Source organism: Trachypithecus francoisi, unplaced genomic scaffold (assembly GCF_009764315.1).
Source record: "Trachypithecus francoisi isolate TF-2019V2 unplaced genomic scaffold, Tfra_2.0 Lachesis_group6, whole genome shotgun sequence".
Lineage (NCBI taxonomy): Eukaryota > Metazoa > Chordata > Mammalia > Primates > Cercopithecidae > Trachypithecus > Trachypithecus francoisi.
Genome location: NW_022681471.1, coordinates 36,106,004 through 36,132,633, shown reverse-complemented (window position 1 = coordinate 36,132,633; position 26,630 = coordinate 36,106,004). Strand labels below are relative to the sequence as shown.

Here is a 26,630-nt window from a genome sequence, read left to right as displayed (position 1 = left end):
GACAGGGGCAAAACTTTGGGAAATCTGAGGACCCAGGGTGGTATGGTCTGTTAGGGAGAATTTTGGGGAACAGAATGGCCCCCTTCTCCCTCCAGCACGTGTGCAGATCAGCACTTGGCCCCAGAACAGAGACCAGATTGAGAGGCGAGGTTAGGAGGAAACAGGGGACCCAGGAAAGGAGGCTAGATTGCAAACGCACCTACACAGCTCTGAGTCAAAGGCTGTCAGTCATCTCGACTCAGACTGCTCTGCTCTCCAGCAGCCCAGCCCTTTCCCAGGGCTGGTGCAGGAGATTGCTACATGTAGGCTTATCTGGGGAAAAAACAGAGCCTCACTTTAGTCCCTTCCGGTAATTGACACTACTGGACACCCAGGAGGGGGAGGAGAGAGCTTCTCTTCATAATGGTCCCACCCCTGGGCAAGGTGGCTCACTCACTCTGGCAGGTAGGAACAGGGGAGTGTGCACCTGCCACCAGTCAAGCTCAGCCAGACTGCAAGAGGAGGCAAGGCGGAGCCAGCCGAGGGAGTGAACCATGGACAAGTTGAAATGCTCGAGTTTCTTCAAGTGCAGGGGGAAGGAGGTAGGGGTCTGGGAGCTGCGGGAGGTGTGGAGGCCTGAGAGTGGAAAACTTAAGGGGGTTGCTAGTCTGTTTTTGCTTTCTGTGGCTGTTCCTTGTGCTCCACATTTCTGTTCAACTATTAGGTGTGCCTGAGACATACCTATAGAGTAGAGAAGAAAGAAAAGCTCTTACTCTCATAGCTAGAAGACTTAGGGCACCTTATCCTCTGCCTTGGGGGTACCCACAAAATCCAGTTCTCTGTCCCTCTCCTAAGTGTGTCCACATGCTAGAAGAAAGTACAAAAGTACACACTGTTCTTAATTGACCCAAGGAACCCTCCATACCCCAGAGAAGTGAGCAGATTGGGAGAGAACCCCTGTCCCTTCTCTCCCTCCAAAGTGGAGACAGAGCTACTTCATCTGGTGAGACAGGATTATTTGTCTCTGCATATTATTCTGTGGCTTTTAGAAAGGCACTGACTTTAATCTGTAAGACAGAGAAAAGTTAAACTACCCTTGATACATCCAATACTATCAAACCATAAGAAAAGTTTATAGATTCTTGCTTTTTTTTCCAGCAGACACTACATTTGATCCTGCTCAAAGATCTGCTACAATATCAATAGTAATGACTTTATCTAATTCATCTTTAAGACTTTTGTATTTGAAACCTGATTTGTCTAGTTTCATTTTCCCCTCACACTGGTGTGACAAACACCTTTGTATTTCAAACCTGATTTGTCTGCTTTCATTTGTGTCTCACACTGGTGTCACATTTAACATTTTTACCAAAATTTGAATAATCTCAGCTGATGGAGTATTAAACATATCTACTTACAGAACTTTGCTCATTTTAAGGGGTAAATGTTGTAAAGTAAAAGCAGCTATCAGCAGAAATCTTCCCAACTTTGTAAAGCATTCCCCTGAGCTATGGTTTTCAGGGTATCTTCCCCCCATTTTCTGTTGCTCTATGAATTTGTGAAATCATGCTTCTCTGGAATTTGTAATGGTAGAAAGGCAAGCTGTTGATATTTTTTCTTCCCCAGAAAGTGTCGGCTTCATCAGAGAATTTCCATGTTGGTGAAAATGATGAGAATCAGGACCGTGGTAACTGGTCCAAAAAATCGGATTATCTTCTATCTATGGTTGGATATGCAGTGGGATTAGGAAATGTGTGGAGATTTCCATATCTGACGTACAACAATGGTGGAGGTATTCTATTTCACCCCCACCCCCAGCCCCACCCCCGCTTTTCCCTCCAGTTTTAAGTGTGGTGCTGTATGGCCTCTGAGGATATTTTACGAGTTGAAGGAAGGCATATGATAGTCGATAGTTTGGGTTAGTGGGAGAATGAGAAATAAGCATATTGATTTATTATTAGTCTGAGCTACTAGCTCAAGTTAGAAAGCTAGTTTCACAAAATCCTCAGACATAAACTTGATAAAAGCTTTATTTTTAGCACTTCTAAGCTTCTGATTTGAGATCTCACGTAATCTTCACTATGACATACTTTTCCGAATGTATGCATGTTTCTGCGATAATCTATTCAAACTCAAGTTGTGCTTTGCTTAATTTATAGCTGAATCAGAAAGAAACAGAAAGATAGTTTTATTAAGAAGCTCAAATAAATTATTTGCTTAACTAAAATAATGCATTACATTTTGGTGATTTAAGTGTGGAAAATGATGATTAAAAAGTAATTAAAGTTTTAGTATTTTAAGCTGCAATATTGAGTTACATGTATTCCAAATTGGACTGACTATGTAGAAGATCTTTCTAAAATGAAATAATTTACTTCAAGAATTTATGTTTTATTCCTGCAAAAAACACTGTGTATACCTTGTAGATCATTAGAGTAGACTGAATTAGAAAAAGGAGAGAAAAATAACTTTGAGGTGACACACAAAGGGAAATAAAATGAATTGCACAATTCTCTAGTAATGTCCAAACAACTTTTCACTTACACCATATTTTATTTACTTGTAATTACAGGTTCTATTAGAAGTATAGAGGTGGCATGCCCTTATATTTCATAACTGGGTACCAGTGAGACTGTGCCACTATAATTATTTTTCTTAGTATAATAGGATTTTGTGTGGTGATATTTCAATCGCATTTCTTGTTAACTGGTTACATTAAAATATTCACAGTGGTCTTCAGAGACTTAAGAAAGGAACTCTGTTTATTAAACACTTTAAGTGTCAGTAGCATGAATTCCCCTATCTAGAAGCTGGGTCATTTAGTCGTCTTGGTATCGAATATTAGCTGGAAAATGCATCAGAAATCGTTTTATTTCCATCTATGTCCTAAGGTCCAGTGTGGTAAAGAGAAGCTTTCTGGATCATTTTGAGCCTCTTGTAACTCATGTTTAGAATAAGAAATTCCCTGTGCCTTGACATCATACATAGGTCCAGTAATTGCCATGAACTTTTAGAAACTATATTAAACTAGTTTTAATAGAAACTTTGAAAATATAGTCAAAAAATATATTAATTGTATGCTATTATATTTTTCACTATTTCCTCTAAAATTTAATATGCCATATTGGCTTTCAATTTTTATAATAACATCATTTGGCTAATAGATGATCTAGACACTCTCAGTCCTTCTTCTTTTGTCCAAGAGTGGAAGAGGAAAATGAAATTAAAATGTGTTAAATGCAAATAAGGTTTAAAAATATAGTCAGGTTTGACAAGTTATTTCTAAAATCTGGAAATATTTTTATCTATATATTCTTTTTAACAGTTTATTAAAGAGAAATGTCATACCACTTTAAGGTCTAGGTCTGTAGTATTGACAATTTGTGGCCACTATATTAACAATTTATCATCTATGGATATTATTAATAATAAAATAATATAATAGATGAAAAGTCAGGTATAACACTGAAGAAAATAATCTTTTTTAAAGAAAAATACCTGTTCACACTCAGCTGGTAAAGCTTGTTTATTGTTGTAGTTAAATAGGGATATTCCGAATTTTTTTCTTCATATTTGTCATTCATAGGACTTAAACTTCTATTAGTCGTAGTAACGATGGTATGTGCATTGCAACATCTATACAAACATATTTTTCCCTGTGGTCTAGTGACTTCCAGGGTTAGTGTTAAAGTAAACCACTTACCTATGAATAAATAACAAGTACTTTATAGACTCATTTTTAGTAGAATGCATTTTGAGAGTTGAAAAACTGTTATTCCTAGGTACGATGTTACAGTATCATAATATGAAAAATACTTGAGGCAAAACTGTAACATGAGTAAATAAAATGTATATAATCTGAAAACCCATTTTTATCCACTGATCCCCACATTCTTTATTAAACTTTGCCAATACTTCTGGAATGCTTTTAGTAAGCTTAATATTGTGCCCTTGCTTCAACCTATAATTTGGCATGGCTTCTAATGAAAAATACTATGCCCCAAAAGTGGAAAGAAAGAAAAGGGAAAATGAAAAAGGTTAAAAGGATGGGGGAGGTGAATTGTCTAGTGTGGGAGAATTATTCCTTATGAAATTGAAAGTTAACTAAAAGTATTTCTCAAAAGTTCAGAGTCTTCAAACAAAACCAATACATTTTGTACTAACACTGAGTGAAGAACCTTGTGACTCTTTGGAGAATAATAAACTTAATTGCAGTAACTTACACTCTGAGCCACCTTAGCAGTTTTACACCAAGTCTTAAAAATATACCGTTTATCTTTAAAGGAGAAAGGAGGAAAACCAATGCTGAACATGGGCCATGTGCCTGGCATTTTAGCAAGTGTTTTCACATAGACCCTGTATTTGAACCCTTACCACAAACTGAGTTGGCATTGTTCTCCCCTTTTATAAGGAATCGAAGGTTCAGACGTTAGACAAATTGCTGGAGGTCACATAACTGGTAAATGGTCTAGCCAGGATTTCAACCTAGGTCTATCTGGCTCCAATGCCTGGGATCGCTCAATTCCTCTGGCTTACTTTTTATACTCTACAATATTTAGTAATCACAACAGCCTCATTTGGTAATACTAGCATCCCCATTTTGTAGATGAGAAATCCAAGGTTTAAAAAATCAACTACTTATTCATAGAAAGTAGTGAATTTTAGGCCCAAACCCAGCACTCTCTGATTCCACTGTATCAGGATGCTTTTAAAATGTTATGCTGGTTGTCAAAGTGCCATGAGACTTTGAGCTGTAATAGTGCTTGGTTCTTTCTCACCTTTTTTAGGCGCCTTCTTGATACCTTATGCAATTATGCTAGCATTGGCTGGTTTACCTTTGTTCTTTCTGGAGTGTTCACTGGGACAATTTGCTAGCTTAGGTCCAATTTCAGTTTGGAGGATTCTTCCACTGTTTCAAGGTTGGTATTAAAGCATTTTCTTCACCATGGTTATTTGTATATTTGTGCATATAGCTACCTTCACTGTGAGGAACAAAAAATTGCTTAAAATTCTGACAATTTAAGGCAAAGAAAACATGCATTATTGTTGTTTCGCTGTACAGTATGCCACTGCAGAATTTAAAAAATCACATGTTTTTATTTCTGTTTATCATGGGCTGCAGAAATGGGAAGGGTTAGAAAGCACACTAAAAACAGTTAGAAGGGTGTCATTATTTTCCCATTTTCACCTTGTGAATTATTTTGCCACATAGTCTTGTGCTCTAGTTTAAAGGCTCTAACTTTTTTCTACTTCATATGTAGTCTGTGTCTTACTGCCTTTGCATATCTTTTACAATGCCTCATTCAGAAAAGTTGAAGGGTAGGTCACTATTTTTTCTTGGATGCTCTTAATAGAATAGGACACTGATAAAGCTGAAAAATGCCTTGTTATTAAACATCAAACTACCTCTTTTGACTGAAGATTAAATATCATTTTGGTATGTGTTAGCTGCTGAAAATTATTTGTTTTCAATGCAACATCAAAAATTCATAGTGAGGTGAATAGAATATTGTTCTGGAAGAGTGGAGAAACTACCTTAAAAGCTAGTTTTAAGCATAGGAGTTATATTCAGCATGCTAAACTGCATTTTGAAACTACTTAGTTAAAGAAACTTTGGATATTTAAATTCAGATTGTTACTGAATTATTTAATTTTCTTTACACATGGTTGTAGATATATGTACACCATCCCTCCAGGTCATTATTTTAGAGGCTTCATTTTCTACTTTTCAAAATGTTGATATATAGATGAATATTGTATTGGTCAGTGAGTAAATAAGATATGTGCTTTGAATTTTTTTCTTTTTGTCTAAAGATGTCGACTTTGCATGATCTGACAAGAATTTGCAGGCTTAATAAGAAAAAGTAATAGACATGGGTTTTTCTTTGTGTGAATTTGATGTGCTTACAAGAAGTCTTCTGGCCTTGGCCTTAATACGCTTTCTAATCAACTGAGAAACCGCATCAGAAAGCCAATCATAAAATAAATTTAAATTTAGAAGAAAATTACTCAGACAACATTAGCCCCTACTCTCCCAGAAAGAAAAAGGAAAAAAAGTCATTTAAAACAGTCTTTATTTATGTATGTATTTATTTATTTATTTTTGAGACACAGTCTCACTCTGATGCCCAGGCAGGAGTGCAGTGGTGGATCTCGGCTCACAGCAACCTCCACCTCCCAAGGTCAAGCAATTCTCCTGCCTCAGCCTCCCGAGTGGCTGGAACTACAGGCATGCACCACCACGCCTGGCTAATTTTGTATTTTCAGTAGAGACAGGGTTTTACCATGTTAACCGTCTTGAACTCCTGACCTCAAGTGATCCGCCCTCCTCAGCCTTGGAAAGTACTAGGATTATAGGCATGAGCCACTGCGCCCTGCCTGAAATAGTCTTTTTTATTTTAAAATAGATTTTGTGGTAATTGAGATCAGCTTTTTTATAAATTAGCAAAATAAATTTCACTTGAGTTTGATTTTTATTTTAATTGTTCTTTTTTTCCAGGTGTGGGAATTACAATGGTCCTGATATCCATTTTTGTGACAATCTATTACAATGTCATAATTGCCTATAGTCTTTACTACATGTTTGCTTCTTTTCAAAGTGAACTACCATGGAAAAATTGTTCTTCGTGGTCAGATAAAAACTGTAGCAGATCACCAATAGGTAAAATTTGTCAACCACCAAATAGTTCTTTTATATATTTTTTATAAGCTTCAAGGGTCAATCATTCTCTAAGCACTTAGGTACGATTTTAAATGGTCCAAAGGTCACTGGTGAAAGCAGAAGATAGTATATATAATCGAAAAATGATTAATACAATGTGCTAATCCCCAAGCAGCCAGGAAGGCTAAATCATGCCTAAGAGTACTTCTTCCAGGCCTATGTCCTGGGCAGGAGATGAGAAACTGAGAAAATGGTAAAGGGAGAAAAGTACTATCCACGATAGTTGTGTGTGTCTCGGGAGACAGTAGATGTTGTTCATGTCATATGTTGCTAATCTTTGGGATAATGTACCATCCATGTCGTAGGCTATTACCATTTTAATTACCTATGTACATCAGAGGATAAATTTATAAATATTTAATGCTACTGAGAAGTTTAAAGGCCTTAATTTGTCTATATGCATAGGTTGGATAGGTAAATCCACACACAAAAGTTTGTTAGCGCACTAAACCTCAACTGAAACAATTGTTACTCTATACCTATTGTTACTGTAAATACAATCACAGCTTGAAAGGGTAGACAGTTTTGTAATTCCTCCTAGTTTAGTAGAAAAGATTTTAAGATGCTCAATGTACATAGCTTATTCCATCTGTAAGGTTTCTACTCCACTTTTTTCAAGTAACAATTTTGATGATAATTTAAATATTTTACCATTAAAACTTTTTTTCTAGGAAAGCAATCTTCTAAAACTAAGTACATGTCTGTGTCTATATTTTTGATTATCTTTAGTAACTCACTGTAATGTGAGTACAGTGAATAAAGGAATACAGGAGATCGTCCAAATGAATAAAAGCTGGGTAGACATCAACAATTTTATCTGCATCAATGGCAGTGAAATTTATCAGCCAGGGCAGCTTCCCAGTGAACAATATTGGAAGTAAGTACACTAGATGATTTACTTTTAAGCAGATGTTATCTTAAAATTTATATAAAACAACAAAATATTAATCAATCCCTTCCTTAACACATAAAAAGGAAAATCAGGACAAATTATATTTCATTTAACTCAAATGTCTACCTATCCCAGGTGATTAGTAGTTACCTGCAAAATTAGCTCATAGTCAGCAATGTGTCTTTTATAAATTAGTTATTAAATGCGCACAACACTGTAATGATTTATTAAGCACTTACTAGCTATGAGTTAGGAAATAGCTTTGAAGAAAACACATACAAAGTTTAGACTACAGTGAACAAGTTGTAATGATAAATCGTTGGGTGATGAGTAATACTGCTTTTTAAAAAAGTGTAATTCTTCAGCAGTTTTGTTTACTGTTGTCATTATATGGTAAGAATAGATATGTGGTGTTATATTTACTTTCATTAATTTCAAATGATCTCTCTTTACTTACTCTATATCTATCCATTACGCTTAGCTAATATTGTTGACTCTACTGCTAAGTGACCTCTTCTTCATTCACTGTTAATGACCTTTGTAACTCTTTTAAACTTTGGATCTTCAAATATTCTCAAACTTCAAGCTTAGAAATAAGATCCTAGATCCATGCGTGTACTTAGTGAGAATCTTGGAATTTTACAGAAAGTCTGTGGAAAGGTGTGAATACAGGATCATTTGAGTTTGGTGATATCTATAAGTATGGAAAGAGGAAATATTTAATATAATTTTAAATGTTTTCCTCATTATTTTAACATGAGAAAATACTATAATAGTAAAATAAAATAATCTGACATACACGCAATTTCTTTATATCAAAGATCTTGAAATAGAGGAAGGTAATAGCTAAAAGAATCAGTAGATCTTTTATTCTATGGTTTGAAACTTTGGATTAGCTGTGGTTAACTGAATTCAGAGCTTGGCCATTTAATGAACTATCTGTGCCTCTTCATATTGATAGTATCTATCAAAGGCTCACCAAACTTCGACATATTAATAAGATACAATATTCATGAAAATTCCACCTGGATAAATGGTATTACAGAATTCAATGTATTTTCTTTAAGTCAAGTGATTCTGTGATCATAAAATGACTTATATGTTTCAGTAAAGTGGCGCTTCAACGATCAAGTGGAATGAATGAGACTGGAGTAATTGTGTGGTATTTAGCACTTTGTCTTCTTCTGGCTTGGCTCATAGTTGGAGCAGCACTATTTAAAGGAATCAAGTCTTCCGGCAAGGTAACTTGAAAAACACATTAGATAGTGATATAGCAGCTTTCCAATTTCATTGTAGTTCAATATCAAGCATTATCAAAAACATGTTTTTTTCTTCTATAATGGGAGCATTCAAATGTGTGAAAAGCTTTCTAAATAGTTATTTTAAGCTCTAAGTAAACACATAGGATCTCTGTTATTGCTAAATACAAAACAAAGAAACAAAATAAAAACTAGTACTAGAGGTGCACATTTCCTAAAAACATGGACTCTCTTAGCTGATAGAGCATTCTGAGGTTTAAGAGTATATTATTAAATTTTCTATCCTACTATATAAAGAAGCATCTTGAATGGAATCATATATTGCAATGTATGGTTTGGAAAGTCTAGATCCTTGTTCTGTATAGAGTAATAGTATCAGGAATCCCCCAGTTGGAGAGAGAGAGAGAGAGAGAAATGTGTGTGTTTGTGTGCGTGTGTATGTGTGTGTGTGTGTGTCTGTGGGTGTGTATATATATATGTATATGTATATATACACACAAACTATGTATTCATTCTCTTAAAGATTGCCAAAATGGACACAGAACTTTTTCTCTCAGTGAAAGGGCCTCTTCTGAAAAACATTCTGTTATATTTTCTCACTTCATTGTTTACTTTTATAAACTTTCAGAGAGAATAATGGTAATTTAAGAGAACAACATGAAATTTTCTCTGTGAACAGTTACACAATACCCAGAAAAAAAATGTCTATGTGTTTTTAACTAGTCAATGGATATTTCCTCAAAGGTGGAGGACAGGAATCACTGGGGATCTTGTCTTTGTATTCTGAGTGCAATATCTAGCACATTCAGTTAATGTTAAGTTGTGATGAGACATGCTGTTACATTACAAAAATACTGTGAATTATCACAAATCAAGTGAAAACTTTCCAAAATGTTTTAGTTCCACATTTTTTAAACCCTTAGTTTCCTTTTGATGTTAATATTGAAAGAGTCCATTAAAATCCATTTACCCAGGCAATTAATTTTTATTGGTCTCTGGATGACTTGTTTAAATCATCTCCTTGGATGTATTATAAAACACAGGACATCTATGGATCAAGGAAATCATCCACATTAAGGCAAAGCTGGTCTCAAAGGCAATCTGCTCATCTGGAACCATGTGTTATCTAGTACAGAAGCAGTGCACTTGTATGTGTGCTATCAAACTTTCTTAATGGAAGCTGTAAGGATAACAGTAGCAGGTGTCCAGTATTCACTTCAATATGCTTTTCTGGGATTTGAACATCTGCTAGGAAATATTTTCCTTTTCTTTGAAGACTGAATATATATTAATCAATGCAGGGTTTAAATAATTTCTCTCCTCACCTCAATGCAGTAATTTACTGAGAGAAGACATTCAGTCTCCTCAGACATGTATAAGGATATATTTATGAGAGCAGTCCATTTAGATCCCAAGTTATCACTGCTGATGTATTATTTATTTACAGCATAAACCTGGGAAATGTGGATTAATACATCAAAGTATTTTTGAAATGAATCACTTGAGAGTAGTGAGGACTAAAATAAGAAATTATGCTAACTTTGGTATATCATCAGACCCTATGAAATCCCCTGTACTTTATTTAGTTAATCTCAACTGGCTAATAATTTTACTTGTATAAAATTATACATCATGATTTAAAAAACAACTTACTAATTTTTGGTTACTTTTCTTGGTAGGTGGTATATTTTACAGCTCTTTTTCCCTATGTGGTCCTACTGATCCTGTTAATACGAGGTGCAACTCTGGAGGGTGCTTCAAAAGGCATTTCATACTATATTGGAGCACAGTCAAATTTTACAAAACTTAGGGAAGCTGAGGTGAGTCTTAATTTGGATTTCAAATTATCTGAGGAGGTAAATCTTAAAAGCAAATGCCAAACATTTTTGGTTCCATATGAATATAGTAATGTAATAGCTTGCAAAAGAATATACAGTTAAATTTGTTAGTTTGTATCCACTAGGATGTCTGACTTAGCTAATATTTAACATGCCATTAATATTCTTTTATTGATAGTGAGATAATTTTTAGAAATAGAATTTTTAAAGTAATTTTTATTCCTATAAACTGATTCCACTTGACCAACAAAATCCAGGCTTATTAATCTGAAAAACAATATTTCATGCATAAATACCTGCAAGTTGATGACTAGGGCTATGTGATTTATTGGGTAAGCTCAGAGTAGCTTTAGAGATTACTGTTGAAAGTTTAATGGTCTAATATACATTTTAATTTTCTTCAAAATTTAATATCCCCAAAATATTATCAAATTTTGTCTAGTGAATTGTGAACTTAAAACATAACTTTGACATGGAGTAAGCATTCCATAACCAAAATTGTTATTTATATGAAAAACTTAAACATGTGCCATGAATAAGAATTGGGTAACCCTGTTTCAACTTTACCTTCAGATAATGGCTGAATGTATCACTGACATGTAGCATCTTTTAAAATTTGACTGCTGAGAGTATTAACAGTAAGTGTACTACAGATAGTATGCTTCTATTAGTATGGCCTAGAATACTTTCGCTGTTTTTTTTGAAGACAGAGTCTCGCTCTGTTGCCCAGGCTGGAGTGCAATGGCACAATCTCTGCTCACTGCAACCTCTGCCTCCCAGGTTCAAGCAATTCTCCTGACTCAGCCACCCAAGTAGCTGGGATTACAGGTGTGTGCCACCACGCCTGGCTAATTTTTTTTTTATTTTAGTAGAGATGGGGTTTCATCATGTTGGCCAGCCTGGTCTCAAGCTCCTGACCTCAGGCAATTCACCCGCCTTGGCCTCCCAAAGTCCTGGGATTACAGGTGTGAGCCACCGCACCCGGCCCTTTCACTTTTTTACTAGTCACGTCACATTCTTAGCACACATTAAGCTTCTGTTCAACTAAAAACCTGTAATTTTATGTTGAAATCAAGGGAGATTATGTTAATATTATCTGCCATGCTAGTAGTACTATTCAAAATGGATATTAGTTTTAGTTTGCTATAGTATTCTTCATGGAACTCATGCTAATTTCCAACCATTGCTGTCTTCTTCTCTAAATACTTACAAGAGGATGTGTAATTATTTCTTGTAAATTTGTTTTGTAAGCAGTGCCAAATGTATTAGCTTTTAGTTGTGGAAATCTGTTCTTAATTTACAATTACCTTTCTGAAAACTGAAATGCCAGTCTTTGGTCTTTGGTTACCTTTTTTGTGCTCAATAATTTCCACTCAATGATTAATCACATAGCTTTAATTTATTTTAGATCTATGGAATTTTATTATTGTTGTCTTGGAGATTAGTATACATTGACGTGTCCACAGGACATCTAATTTGCTTCTTCATTTATCTTGGGCCTCACTCTTTTTATCCCTGTTGGTTAATCTCTTCCTAATTTGAAGACCATTTTGGATGGTGAATAAGAAACAAATAAAATGGAACTTAGCATTCATCACCTTCTCCACGCTAGGTTATTGAACAAGATAAATTATGTTAATGCACTTGGGAATAGTAAGCTTTTATATAAATATGAACTAATGTACAATTGTTTCAATTATTTCTGTTATATTATACTATCTTGTTAGAGTTTCAACATTTTCCCTAAGAATTAGAATCACCATTTTCTTTGAAGCTCATGACTTTGAGCCTAGTTAAAAATCCCCTTTGATATTATTTTAGTGGCTTTTGCAAGCCTAAGATATCTGGGTTTTGCAGTTTCTTGAAATCATTCTGAAAAATTTATATGACACTTTTATACTGGTCTGTGTTTCAGTGACTCTAACATCTTTAAAAAATCAGAGTGAAATCTAAAGCTCCTTGTGAGACAAACAATTTAATCTTCTTACCCCTCTACTCTCCAACACAACATGACCCAACTCCTTCTTTTTGGGGTTTGATGGCAATGACAATTGTTTTTCTTAGATTTTTAAAAATTCCTCACAATATATATTCTAAACATGGAATCATAATCAGGTGTCTTTCCTTTCCTTTAAATATCTGAACTTCATTTAGATCTCCAGGAGAGTAGAGAACCACACAAATTTATAGATAGAGGAGTCTTCAGCAATGCGAAGATTATTTTTCTAACTCCCTCATTTTACAGTGATGAAACTAAGACTTACATAGATTCAATTTTAGCCAATTGTACACAACCAATTCATAAAATTTGAATTATGATTTCCTAATCCCTACTGTAATAATCTTGTATATTGGTAAGAGATTAATAGATATGGAGATTAAAACTGTTTGGAATTTCTATTCACTTTTGTCTGCAACCTAGGTACACATCATGGTATTCAGTAGCAATTTTACACAACACAAGACTGCCATACCCACTTCCAGCTCCCCCTCTCTATCCCAAAAGAGTTTTCTATGGAACTTGAAAACTGATTCTAAATTTTATTTGAAAAAGGCCAAAACCCCAAGGTGTATCTGAAGTGAAGAGGACTTGTCCTATCAGATATGAAACAATATTTAAAATGCTGTACTAATAAAAATAGTGAGGTGTTAGCATAGGTAAAAACATATAGACCAGTGGAACAGGATAATAGTCTCAGAAATAAATTCAAAAACAAATGGAACTTGGTATGTGGCAGAGGTGGCAATGCAGATCAATAATTGATGACAATCCAATTGATAGAATTGATATCTAGTTGATTTAATTGATAATATCAATTATCCTTGAAAAATTGATATCCCATTTAGGAAACAACATCAGTTGGAAATTTCACATATCATTCACATATCACACATATTGATATGCACAATATCAATATTAAGTGAATTGAAAAGTTAACAATATAGGCAAAACTTGAATTCCTTTAGAAGAAAATGTAGAATAGTACCTTTATAACCTTGGGCTAAGCTGTTTTTTAAAAGTAATAGAGATCAAAGATAATACATATAGTCAAAGATGGATACCTTCAGCTACAGTAAACCAATGACAAAAACTTTGGTTCATCAAAGGACACAATGTTAAAAGGTAAACAAAATTAACTCACAATTTGGGAGGAAAAAAAATCAACATATATAATAGTCAAAAGATTAGAATCCAAATTACATCAAGAATTTTAGAAACCGAGTAAGACAGCCCAAACCAAAAACTGGCAAAAGACATGACCAGGAATTTCACAGAAAAAAACAAATCATATGAAAAATGAAGTGTTTGCAAGTAGGTGGAGGAATGGAAACCCTCACAGCCAGCTGGTGGGAGTACAAAATGGTACAACCCTTTAAAGAACAATTTGGCAAGATTTAGTAGAAGGGAGGAATGCATATACTTTTCAACATCACAGTTCCACACCTACGTATGGGGAATGTACAAGAATGTTTACAGCTCCATAATGGCAACATACTGAATGACCTAAATGTCCATCAACAAGAGAAAGGATAAATTGTGACATATGCAGTGTGGCAATAAAGAAGTGGAAAAGGGCCAGGCGCGGTTGCTCACGCCTGTAATCCCAGCACTTTGGGAGGCCAAGGCGGTCAGATCACCTGAGGTCAGGAGTTCCAGACCAGTCTGGCCAACATGGTGAAACCCCATTTCTACTAAAAATACAAAAAAATTAGCCGGGTGTGGTGGTGCATGCTTGTAATCCCAGCTACTTGGGAGGCTGAGGCACAATAATTGCTTGAACCTGTCAGGCGGAGATTACAGTGAGCCAAGATTTCACCACTTCACTACAGCCTGGATGACAATGTGAGACTCTGTCTCGAAAACAAAAACAAACAAACAAAAACAAACAAACAAAAAAGAAGCGGAAAATAATGATTCAAACTACATATATTTAATTTAGCCAAATGAATTTGCTTATATTCTTTCACTTTTGAATTACAAAGTGGACATTTTATATAGTTCAACTTGATGATGGATAAATCTCACAATACCTAATAAAAAATGGCATGTTGTATATGTTACATGCATTAAGATAACTTTTCTATAAATTCCAAAACAAAGCATTCAAACCTAAATGTAAAGAAGAACAAAGAAATTATGAACACAAAAGTCAGGATAGCAACTACCACTGGTGAGTAGAAGGGTGATAATGATGAGGAAGGGGTACAAAAAGGATTTAAAAGACAGTAACATTTTTGCCGGGCGCGGTGGCTCAAGCCTGTAATCCCAGCACTTTGGGAGGCCGAGACGGGTGGATCACGAGGTCAGGAGATCGAGACCATCCTGGCTAACACCGTGAAACCCAGTCTCTACTAAAAAATACAAAAAACTAGCCAGGCGAGGTGGCAGGCGCCTGTAGTCCCAGCTACTCAGGAGGCTGAGGCAGGAGAATGACGTAGACCCGGGAGGCGGAGCTTGCAGTGAGCTGAGATCCGGCCACTGCACTCCAGCCTGGGCGATAGAGCGAGACTCCGTCTCAAAAAAAAAAAAAAAAAGACCGTAACATTTTATTTCTTAAGCTGAGTAGTGGGCATTTGGGTGTTCGTTCATTGTTATTAGTAATATATTCATTTGCTTATGTGAAATATTTACACAAATAAAAATTGAGTGTATGTTTTAAAATATTAAATTATTTTCTTATAGGTCTGGAAGGATGCTGCCACTCAGATATTTTACTCCCTTTCAGTGGCTTGGGGTGGCTTAGTTGCTCTATCATCTTACAATAAGTTCAAAAACAACTGCTTCTCTGATGCCATTGTAGTTTGTTTGACAAATTGTCTCACTAGTGTGTTTGCTGGATTTGCTATTTTTTCTATATTGGGACACATGGCCCATATATCTGGAAAGGAAGTTTCTCAAGTTGTAAAATCAGGTATATAATACTATATATTATCAACTTTGATTAATTCAATGTATCTCACTTATGAAACTTCACTAGAATTTATAGAAATTTACTTAACACAGTCATGATTTGGAATATTGAATTTTCTTCCTCATTTCATCTTATATAATTTTGTTGCTATAACAATATAACAATTCTTAGATTATCCATGTAAACAAGAGTATATTAGGGAAATATTGCTGAAGAAGATAGGATGTTTAATTTTGTTTAGTCCTTGCTAAGCACTTCCCACACATTATAAAAGAAACAAAATGTATATACAAATTCCCTCTGTGCAATTATATTACTGGGTTTGAATTTTTAAAACACATGAACATCATATAGGTGAGAGAGTCAAGTGACTTTGAGTTCCCAATTGTGTCTAGCTTTAAAGGAATCTTAGTGAACTCCCTAACTTTACAGATATTAGCTAGGGATGCTTAATTATCTGGCTACAGATTCCTGGGGAAAAAATACTAGGGTTGTTTTAAGTAGGGATGCTTCATTAAAATTTTGTTTATAGTTAGTATCATATGATGGAAAGACTGGTGATTCATAACGGAATGTCAGGGATCTTGTAGATTATCTAGTGTCTAGCTCCTCATTTACAGAGAAGAGGATTGACGCACAGAAATGTCATATATGTCTAGCAGAAGGTCAAATATTTAGGAAGTGATAGTGCCTAGACTAAAAGCTAATTTTCATGAATCCTAAGTTAGTCCTCTGGGAGGTCGAAGAAACTTAAAAATACTTAAAACTGAGGATCACATAATTAATATAACTGGCACAAAATTAAAAAGCATTTTAAAGATAACATCAAATGGAAAACAAGATTTAATTTATAGTTTCATACATACGATTTTGCATATATGCATATAGTGATTCAGGGTAAACATTTGGAGAGAAGGTTAAAAACAAAAGTTAGTCCCTAAATATATCTTTCTTTAATAGTGCAATTCTTTTTTTTTTTTTTTTTTTTTTGAGACGGAGTCTCGCTCTGTTCCCCAGGCTGGAGTGCAGTGGCCGGATCTCAGCTCACTGCAAGCTCCGCCTCCCGGGTTTACGCCATTCTCCTGCCTCAGCCTCCTGAGTAGCTGGGACTACAGGCACCCGCCACGGCGCCCGGCTAATTTTTTTTTTTTTTTGTATTTTTAGTAGAGACGAGGTTTCACCGTGGTCTCGATCTCCTGACCTTGTGATCCGCCCGCCTCGGCCTCCCAAAGTGCTGGGATTACAGGCGTGAGCCACCGCGCCCGGCCAATAGTGCAATTCTTTTAGAGTATCTAGGCTAAGAAAACGTGAACTAATTTATGTTTCTGGAATTTAAGACAGTTTTTATTCTTTGTCAATCTTAAAAAATAAGATAAGTCAAATAAAACTATTAAAAGAATTAAACTTTCTTATGTAAGGAATGTACCATTTACATTACAATCTATTTGCTAACTTAATTCATGTCACATGTTCACATTATCATATCACAAAACAACCAAATTAAATATTGTAAAAAGGGAATGTGAAATAGTTGGTAAAAAAAAATTTATGTCATGGATTGTGTTGCCAAATAAGATGAGATTTTTCTAATATCTTATGTTTTAAATGTTTAAATATGTGAATATTCTTGGTAACTAATTTAAAATATTACACATTTTTCGTAGGTTTTGATTTGGCATTCATTGCCTATCCAGAGGCTCTAGCCCAACTCCCAGGTGGTCCATTTTGGTCCATATTATTTTTTTTCATGCTTTTAACTTTGGGTCTCGATTCTCAGTTTGCTTCGATTGGTAAGTAATACTTCCAGTGGTAACATATTCCTCTTACATTTCTTTTGCATTTCCTCTATTTGAAAACGTGCTTTTATTACCCCTATTACCCCCTCTAGCTGTTAATCTCAGAATGATCTTTCTGAAAGTTGTTTTAAATGAAATTTAAATACAGAAAAATACTTGACACTCAAAAGGAATACACATTAATATTTTATCATACTTGTTTCAGATATTTTAAGAAAATAAACTGTTACAGGTGAATTTGAAGTCCTCTGTCTTTCTTTTCCTAATACAAGTCACATTTTTTTTCTAGAAGTAACTCTTACCATAGATTGTGTATGTTATTCTGTCCATGTTTATATACATTTTATATGTGTCTGTACATAGCATATACATTTTCAAATTTGCACATAAATGTGAAGTTTCATAGCATACATATGACTCTGAAAGTTGTTTTTGCATTGATTATGAATCCCATTGATACAAAGGCATATAGATCTAATTAAATCATAATATCTTTGTTGACATAATAATGTGCATGTGAATGATATACACTTTTTTAAAAATTACACACACTGCTGCAATGATCATCCTTGCACATACTTCTATGAACACATAAGGATTTACCTAGGTACAAGACTAGAGAAATTCTGAAACAATTTTCATTCTACCACTCTCTCACATACAATATTTTCAGTTTACTCTATTTATAGGATAAAATCCAGACTTTTCTGGTTGATTTTCAAAGTCCTTGAAAATTTCAAACATATTTTCTGATATTTTCATTCTCACATCCTTCTACTTAGCCAGTTCCCTATTTCATGAACACATTTATTTCTAAACCTAGAATCCTTTCTGTTTCCACACCACTTATTCAAATATTTACGTTATTTAAAAGTCCTACTAGAATTCTTCCTTTTAGACTAATTCAGTTCACAGGGGACTGTTACCTTACACTTGCTATCAATGAAAAATCATATAAAGCAGATTAAAAACAACAAATAGAGCTGCATTTGATTTTCATCAGAACCAAGTGGTGACTGCCAAAAGAAATAACCCTGTGGGTTTTTAAAAGCAAGGAACAGGGCTCAGAGTCTATTTTCAACATATATTTGTAAATTTGATTAACATACATTGAATTCTGTGATTAACAGTATTGGCAAATAAGTTGACATATAACACGTCATTTCTCCCCCTCTGAAGAAACGATCACAACAACAATTCAAGACTTATTTCCCAAAGTGATGAAGAAAATGAGGGTTCCCATAACTTTGGGCTGCTGCTTGGTTTTGTTTCTCCTTGGTCTCGTCTGTGTGACTCAGGTATACTACAGCATTTTTTTTTCATAGAAACATATTAGTTGTAGCATACTTTATAACCTAACTAAAGAACCAAAGCTTAAGATGATGCTTAGTGACAAGTCCAGGTCTGACTTGGGTCAAGGTTTTCTGGTTTTAGCCCATTTTTCTCCATTACTACTTTTATAGTAAGTCTATTTTGCAGATGAGGAGGCCGAATAATGGACAGTTACCTCAGTTACAATAAGATTATAGACTTTAAACACAAACTACATTCCTCACAGCCACTTCAGAACATACAGACATTGCATACCATTCTGATAATCAACAAATTTAAGTACTTATTTTCTTTCCAGTGACTCAGTATAGATTGAAAGATTTTTGAGATGTTTAAAGTCACATTTGGGTTTACATTTGAAACATTGCTTTTCACATTTTAGCAGAAGGGAAATTGAAGGAGCATATGTCAAGATCAAATTAATAGATTCAATTTGAATATCCCAGCAATCATAAAAACAATTAAAATATACTTAGAAGTAATTAATATTTTTTTGGTAGGCTGGAATTTACTGGGTTCATCTGATTGACCACTTCTGTGCTGGATGGGGCATTTTAATTGTAGCTATACTGGAACTAGCTGGAATCATCTGGATTTATGGTAAGTAGTAACTATAAAATTATTTTCAAGTCTTATTAAAATAGTTTAGTTTGATTCATTTTCATTATGTTTACCTAATTATACCATTATAATAGTAAAGTACAATATACTGGACAAAATATATTATGAAGAAAATGTAGTTACAGGTATATGCTTCATTGTTGTACTTCAGAAAAATGTTTAGACGCATAAAGATACTTGATGCCACAATGGTTATTGGAAGAATATATCAGCAAACATTCAATGTACTCTTTGTCTTGTTTAGGAGGGAACAGATTCATTGAGGATATAGAAATGATGATTGGTGCAAAGAGGTGGATATTCTGGCTATGGTGGAGAGCTTGCTGGTTTGTAATTACGCCTATCCTTTTGATTGTAAGTAATAATATACCATGAACTTGGTTTCAATAATACATACATTCCAAGATGAACTTAATAATTCACATTGAAGACAAAATGCAAATTAATTTTATAAAGGAATGATTTTCAAGTTTTGCAGTATTTATGGCTGGTGCCTCCAAGTTGCCTAAATTAAAATGCCTTTGCAGTATTATTCTGAGGCCATCAGTTTAAACATTTACCATTTGAGAAAATAAACAGGTTCATATAGATGTAAAAGTTATCAATAATTTAAAATTTATCAATAGAAAAATGAAAATAAAACATATATTTGCTCATTCCCTAAAAAAAATATGTTGAGCCATCAATAATATTCCTAACCTCTCTGCCAGGCACAGAAAAAACAAAGATGCATAAGGCCCAGATCCTCCCTTCAAATAATTCAGTTTAAATACAACAGTCCTATTTAATTCATATTTTATCTCTTAATGAGGCAGATGAAAGCAGTAAAAGAAACTTACCTGTGTCAATAGGGGCAATGGTTTATGTTAATAAATTCAATAATATTACTATTTAGGAGCTGAGGTAAAGCAAAAGTATGTCTTACTCCAGAGACATAACTTATCAACTTAAAATCTTCAAATAACATTTCAGGACAGTAAATGGCTGAGCACCAAAATAAACACTACACTGGATGGAGAATGATTATGGACTAGAAATAATGGTGGTGGGGTGAGGCAGTGTCAAAGCTTCATAGATTTATTTTGGTTCTCATTGCCTTCATGCTTCAAGGTTTTCTAGAAAAGGCCATTAAGTAATATATCCAGGATTTCCTTCAAATCTAAAGTATCACATTTGTTTGTAGAGAGGATTACATTTTTTAACATTATGAGATCACTTTCAAAAGGTGAGCAGTTTGGAACGAGATAATGCTGAATTAAATATTGGATACTCCATATTTTTGCTAAACGATTTTGAAAATGATACTAAATATTTTTATTTCACAAGTCTCCATAATAAAATAAATCCCCTTGTAAACTTAGAAGGTTTAGCTGGATCTCTTAACAAGCTAATATTCAATGATTACATAAGTTTGACACCTGAATTTAATTTAAAATGCGAAAGTATTACATATGAAATTATTTACATTGCCATCTATTTTCTATAAAGTCATGTGTATTGGACTCCACTATCCCTCATCCATTCTTTTGTAGTTATGTACATTTATAGTAACTGTGAAATATATTTAAATTACTGTAATTAAATTAATGGAGCTAAGCCATTTAATTTTAAAATTAAACTTATAGGTCTATTTATTGTTTTCTCACTGATTTTAGTAAAACAAAAACAGCAAAATTTAAGGGAACTCTTTGATAATTATTGGGTTTTGTTTTGTTTTGCTTTACCAATTTCTAATTAATTAGTTTTAATGCTTCAACATTTCGGATTTATTTTAACTTGGCCTTAAAATGTGTTCATCTTTAACATTCAGATTTGACTGTATTGCCTAAACATATATTGAGGATTTTTGTTTGTTTGTTTGTTTTTTATTTTTCCCTCAGTAAGATGCTGGAAGTGAAATATGCTTTGGTAAATGCTCATCAATAGTGTGTGTAAATGCATGTGTGTTTTTGATGTGTCAAAAGAGGAGCTTTGTGCAGTGGGAAAGAATAGAAGCAATTCCTAAGCAAGGAGAAAAGTGTGCCCACTAAAGTGTACTTCACATTCTCATCGTATTAATCTATATGCTGGCATGTAGATCGAATCTATGGCATAGAATAAAACCATGCTATTATAAATCAAAGTGAAAAGCTCAGTAACAGAAACTTTCAGATATTATTTACTTACAATCTGTATATGGTCAAATATTTTATTGAAATATATGTTGAACAAGTATTTGGGTTTATAAATATATGATGGTGTTAATTTTGGAAAAATTTATTCGAAGTAAAAATAAAAGTTATTTATTTTGGTTCATTCATATTGTTATCTTCTGGTTTGTTACCTGATTATTTCAATATTTGAATATATTTTCATATTATTTTTGATAAATCACATCTGAGGAACAGAATCAAATTGCTAATCATCAGTGCAATAACGTCTAATCTTTAGCTTTGTCTTTGCATATTTAACTTGGACAGGCGATATTTATCTGGTCACTGGTGCAATTCATAGACCTAATTATGGCACAATTCCATATCCTGACTGGGGAGTTGCTTTAGGCTGGTGTATGATTATTTCTGCATTATTTGGATTCCAATTATGGCTATCATAAAAATAATTCAGGCTAAAGGAAACATCTTTCAAGTGAGTGCATTAAAATTGTTTATACTTTATACAAAGTAGTTATGATCAAAATGAAGTTTAATTTACTGACATGGTGGTAATATGAAATTATATGAATACATTAATTACTCCTTCCTCTTGACTACTTCTATAACTGACACAGTCATCTGTTACTAGCGCAGAATATGGTATTATATTATTTATATATTTGCTGTGTTTCTCTATGCTAGACTATAAGCTCCTTGTGGGGAAAGTCTGGTCGTATTTGTTGCTGTATCCTCTGGCCTTGCTACAGTGCTTAGCATATGACAGCTATGATATCTATACCTATGTTGAGTTGTCCCTGAAGATGTCACAAAGCAAATGATCTGTTTGCTTTATATCCATAGTCACTACTTTTCAACCTCATCTGGCTATAATATACATCCTAATAGTGTTTTTATACTGGAATAAGCCTGGTAAATATCTTGAACCCAATCTAGAGCCTGAGTCATCCCTCTTCCATGGAGGTCTAGGGGTATTAAGTTCATTATGACATCTCAGTAGGACAGTGACAAAGTAGGCTCAGCAGTCTTAGATTTAAATAAATTTCTAAGTCCATACAACGATGGATCCAAATCAATGGTTTGATCCTGGAACTCCCATTTCCTTTGTTCTTGAAACACATCCCAGCTATATGTACTATATGTACTATATGTACTAAATGTACTATAACACATCCCAGCTATATGTACTAATGTACTATAATCAGTACATTTAAAAGAAAGTGTTAAAACTGACGGCCTCACTTAATTAGAAACGTGATAAATATATGGACAAATGGACTATATACTATAAGAGGACTGTAGTTTAATACTTTCTATCCAAATATGTTTAAAAACTTCGTGCATTTGTTATAGATCATGTTTTCTATATGAACTTAGTTTTCTATATGAACTGGTTTAGATCCTCCTTGTCCTCATCCTAAGGCCAGGATAGAAATGTCTGATTCAGTGAAGGTACAGAGTAGTTACTCTGTTACTCTAATGGGTTCAACACTTTGTTTTGAAATCATTACATGCTCAGTTATTTTGGTTTAGTAGTTAATATACTTCTATATTAACAACTAGCTACATTTGATTATACCTTTTTCTTGGTAAACTGTGCATTAAGAATTTAGATGATCACTTTTTAGTTTTCTGTGATTCTTATTTTTAGTAAAGAAATAATTTAAATGAAAGTACAGTTCAATATTAGATTGTTTATAGATTGTAGCACTTAAATTCTAAGACAATGATTTTTTGTTTTTGCATTTCAGCGCCTTATAAGTTGCTGCAGACCAGCTTCTAACTGGGGTCCATACCTGGAACAACATCGTGGGGAGAGATATAAAGGCATGGTAGATCCCAAAAAAGAGGCTGACCATGAAATACCTACTGTTAGTGGCAGCAGAAAACCGGAATGAGATCTCATTGAAAAAAATATAGGATTGTATATGTGATTTTTTTAGAATGGGGGGAAACTTATTTATTGTATGGTAAATGAATAGGAAAATGTACTTACTATATTCATGATGGTGTGATTTTTTTCACATTTAAGCAGGAATGCAATATAAAAATATGAATCTCTTAATGCTCAGCCATGTGCTTATTATATTTCTTTTTAGATAATGTATCTGTATAACACACACACACATAACTGTCTCTATTTCACAATTATATTTTTGTAAATAGTATATGCTTTTTTAATACATTGGAGGGTTTATTTTGAGCTAATTTCTTAGAGAATAGTTATATTTTCTATTACACAAGTTTAAAAATATTATTTACTTGTATTTTCTTAATTTACAATCTTTCTTTTCCACAAATATTGGTGGGAAATAAATCAGTACATTTAAAAGAAAGTGTTAAAACTGACGGCCTTGGCGGAGCAAGATGGCCGAATAGGAACAGCTCCAGTCTTCAACTCCCAGCGCGAGCGACACAGAAGACCGGTGATTTCTGCATTTTCAACTGAGGTACTGGGGTCATCTCTCTAGGGAGTGCCGGACAATCGGTGCTGGTCAGCTGCTGCAGCCTGACCAGCGTGAGCTGAAGCAGGGCGAGGCATCGCCTCACCTGGAAGCGCAAGGGGGAAGGAAATCCCTTTTCCTAGCCAGGGGAACTGAGACACACAAACCTGGAAAATCGGGTAACTCCCACCCCAATACTGCGCTTTAAGGAAACAGGCACACCAGGAGAATATATCCACACCTGGCGGGAGGGTCCCACGCCCACGGAGCCTCCCTCACTGCTAACACAGCCGTCTGCGGCGATCTATCCGCAAGGCAGCAGCGAGGCTGGGGGAGGGGCGCCCGCCATTGCTGAGGCTTAAGTAGGTAAACAAAGCCGCTGGGAAGCTCGAACTGGGTGGAGCTCACAGCAGCTCAAGGAAGCCTGCCTGTCTCTGTAGACTCCACCTCTGCGGACAGCGCACAGCTGCAAGTCCATAGGGGAAAGAGCGGGGCCGTGCAGACGCGAACGACTCTGTCTGACAGCTTTGGGGAGAGCCGTGGATCTCCTAACGCGGAGGTTGAGATCTGAGAACGGACAGACTGCCTGCTCAGGTGGGTCCCTGACCCCTGAGTAGCCTAGCTGGGAGACATCCCCCACTAGGGGCAGTCTGACACCCCACACCTCACAGGGTGGAGTCACCCCTGAGAGGAAACTTCCAAAGAAAGAATCAGACAGGTACACTCGCTGTTCAGCAATATTCTATCTTCGGCAACCTCTGCTGCTGATACCCAGGCAAACAGGGTCTGGAGTGGACCTCAAGCAATCTCCAACAGACCAACAGACAGTCCTCTGACTGTCAGAGGAAAACTATCAAACAGGAAGGACACCTATACCAAAACCCCATCAGTACGTCACCATCATCAAAGACCAGAGACAGATAAAACCACAAGATGGGGAAGAAGCAGGGCAGAAAAGCTGGAAATTCAAAAATAAGAGCGCATCTCCCCTGCAAAGGAGCGCAGCCATCGCCAGCAACGGATCAAAGCTGGTCAGAGAATGACTTTGACGAGATGAGAGAAGAAGGCTTCAGTCCATCAAACCTCTCAGAGCTAAAGGAGGAATTACGTACCCAGCGCAAAGAAACTAAAAATCTTGAAAAAAAAGTGGAAGAATTGACAGCTAGACTAATTAATGCAGAGAAGATCATAAACGAAATGACAGAGATGAAAACCATGACACGAGAAATACGTGACAAATGCACAAGCTTCAGTAACCGACTCGATCAACTGGAAGAAAGAGTATCAGCGATTGAGGATCAAATGAATGAAATGAAGCGAGAAGAGAAACCAAAAGAAAAAAGAAGAAAAAGAAATGAACAAAGCCTGCAAGAAGTATGGGATTATGTAAAAAGACCAAATCTACGTCTGATTGGGGTGCCTGAAAGTGAGGGGAAAATGGAACCAAGTTGGAAAACACTCTTCAGGATATCATCCAGGAGAACTTCCCCAACCTAGTAGGGCAGGCCAACATTCAAATTCAGGAAATACAGAGAACGCCACAAAGATACTCCTCCAGAAGAGCAACTCCAAGACACATAATTGCCAGATTCACCAAAGTTGAAATGAAGGAAAAAATCTTAAGGGCAGCCAGAGAGAAAGGTCGGGTTACCCACAAAGGGAAGCCCATCAGACTAACAGCAGACCTCTCGGCAGAAACTCTACAAGCCAGAAGAGAGTGGGGGCCAATATTCAACGTTCTTAAAGAAAAGAATTTTCAACCCAGAATTTCATATCCAGCCAAACTAAGCTTCATCAGTGAAGGAGAAATAAAATCCTTTACAGATAAGCAAATGCTTAGAGATTTTGTCACCACCAGGCCTGCCTTACAAGAGACCTGAAGGAAGCCCTAAACATGGAAAGGACAACCGGTACCAGCCATTGCAAAAACATGCCAAAATGTAAAGACCATCGAGGCTAGGAAGAAACTGCATCAACTAACGAGCAAAATAACCAGTTAATATCATAATGACAGGATCAAGTTCACACATAACAATATTAACCTTAAATGTCAATGGACTAAATGCTCCAATTAAAGACACAGACTGGCAAACTGGATAAAGAGTCAAGACCCATCAGTCTGCTGTATTCAGGAGACCCATCTCACATGCAGAGACATACATAGGCTCAAAATAAAGGGATGGAGGAAGATCTACCAAGCAAATGGAGAACAAAAAAAGCAGGGGTTGCAATCCTAGTCTCTGAAAAACAGACTTTAAACCATCAAAGATCAAAAGAGACAAAGAAGGCCATTACATAATGGTAAAGGGATCAATTCAACAGGAAGAGCTAACTCTCCTAAATAATATGCACCCAATACAGGAGCACCCAGATTCATAAAGCAAGTCCTTAGAGACCTACAAAGAGACTTAGACTCCCATACAATAATAATGGGAGACTTCAACACTCCACTGTCAACATTAGACAGATCAACGAGACAGAAAGTTAACAAGGATATCCAGGAATTGAACTCATCTCTGCACCAAGCGGACCTAATAGACATCTATAGAACTCTCCACCCCAAATCAACAGAATATACATTCTTCTCAGCACCACATCGCACTTATTCCAAAATTGACCACATAATTGGAAGTAAAGCACTCCTCAGCAAATGTACAAGAACAGAAATTATAACAAACTGTCTCT

The 26,630-nt window shown here is 35.3% G+C and overlaps 1 protein-coding gene across 1 annotated transcript; it reads left to right on the top strand.

Annotated features, from left to right (window-relative positions):
- The first annotated feature begins 401 nt into the window (after positions 1-401).
- Positions 402-23,572, top strand: LOC117078074 (sodium- and chloride-dependent neutral and basic amino acid transporter B(0+)-like). The gene is given in 16 exon segments (XM_033201587.1): positions 402-581; positions 1,606-1,771; positions 4,767-4,898; positions 6,479-6,640; positions 7,430-7,577; positions 8,701-8,833; positions 10,531-10,671; positions 15,374-15,602; positions 17,267-17,392; positions 18,578-18,696; positions 19,231-19,330; positions 19,596-19,705; positions 21,811-21,835; positions 21,838-21,903; positions 21,906-21,976; positions 23,253-23,572. Coding segments are annotated over 16 exon segments (1,923 nt in total). The 5' UTR covers positions 402-533; the 3' UTR covers positions 23,400-23,572.
- The last annotated feature ends 3,058 nt before the right edge of the window (positions 23,573-26,630 follow it).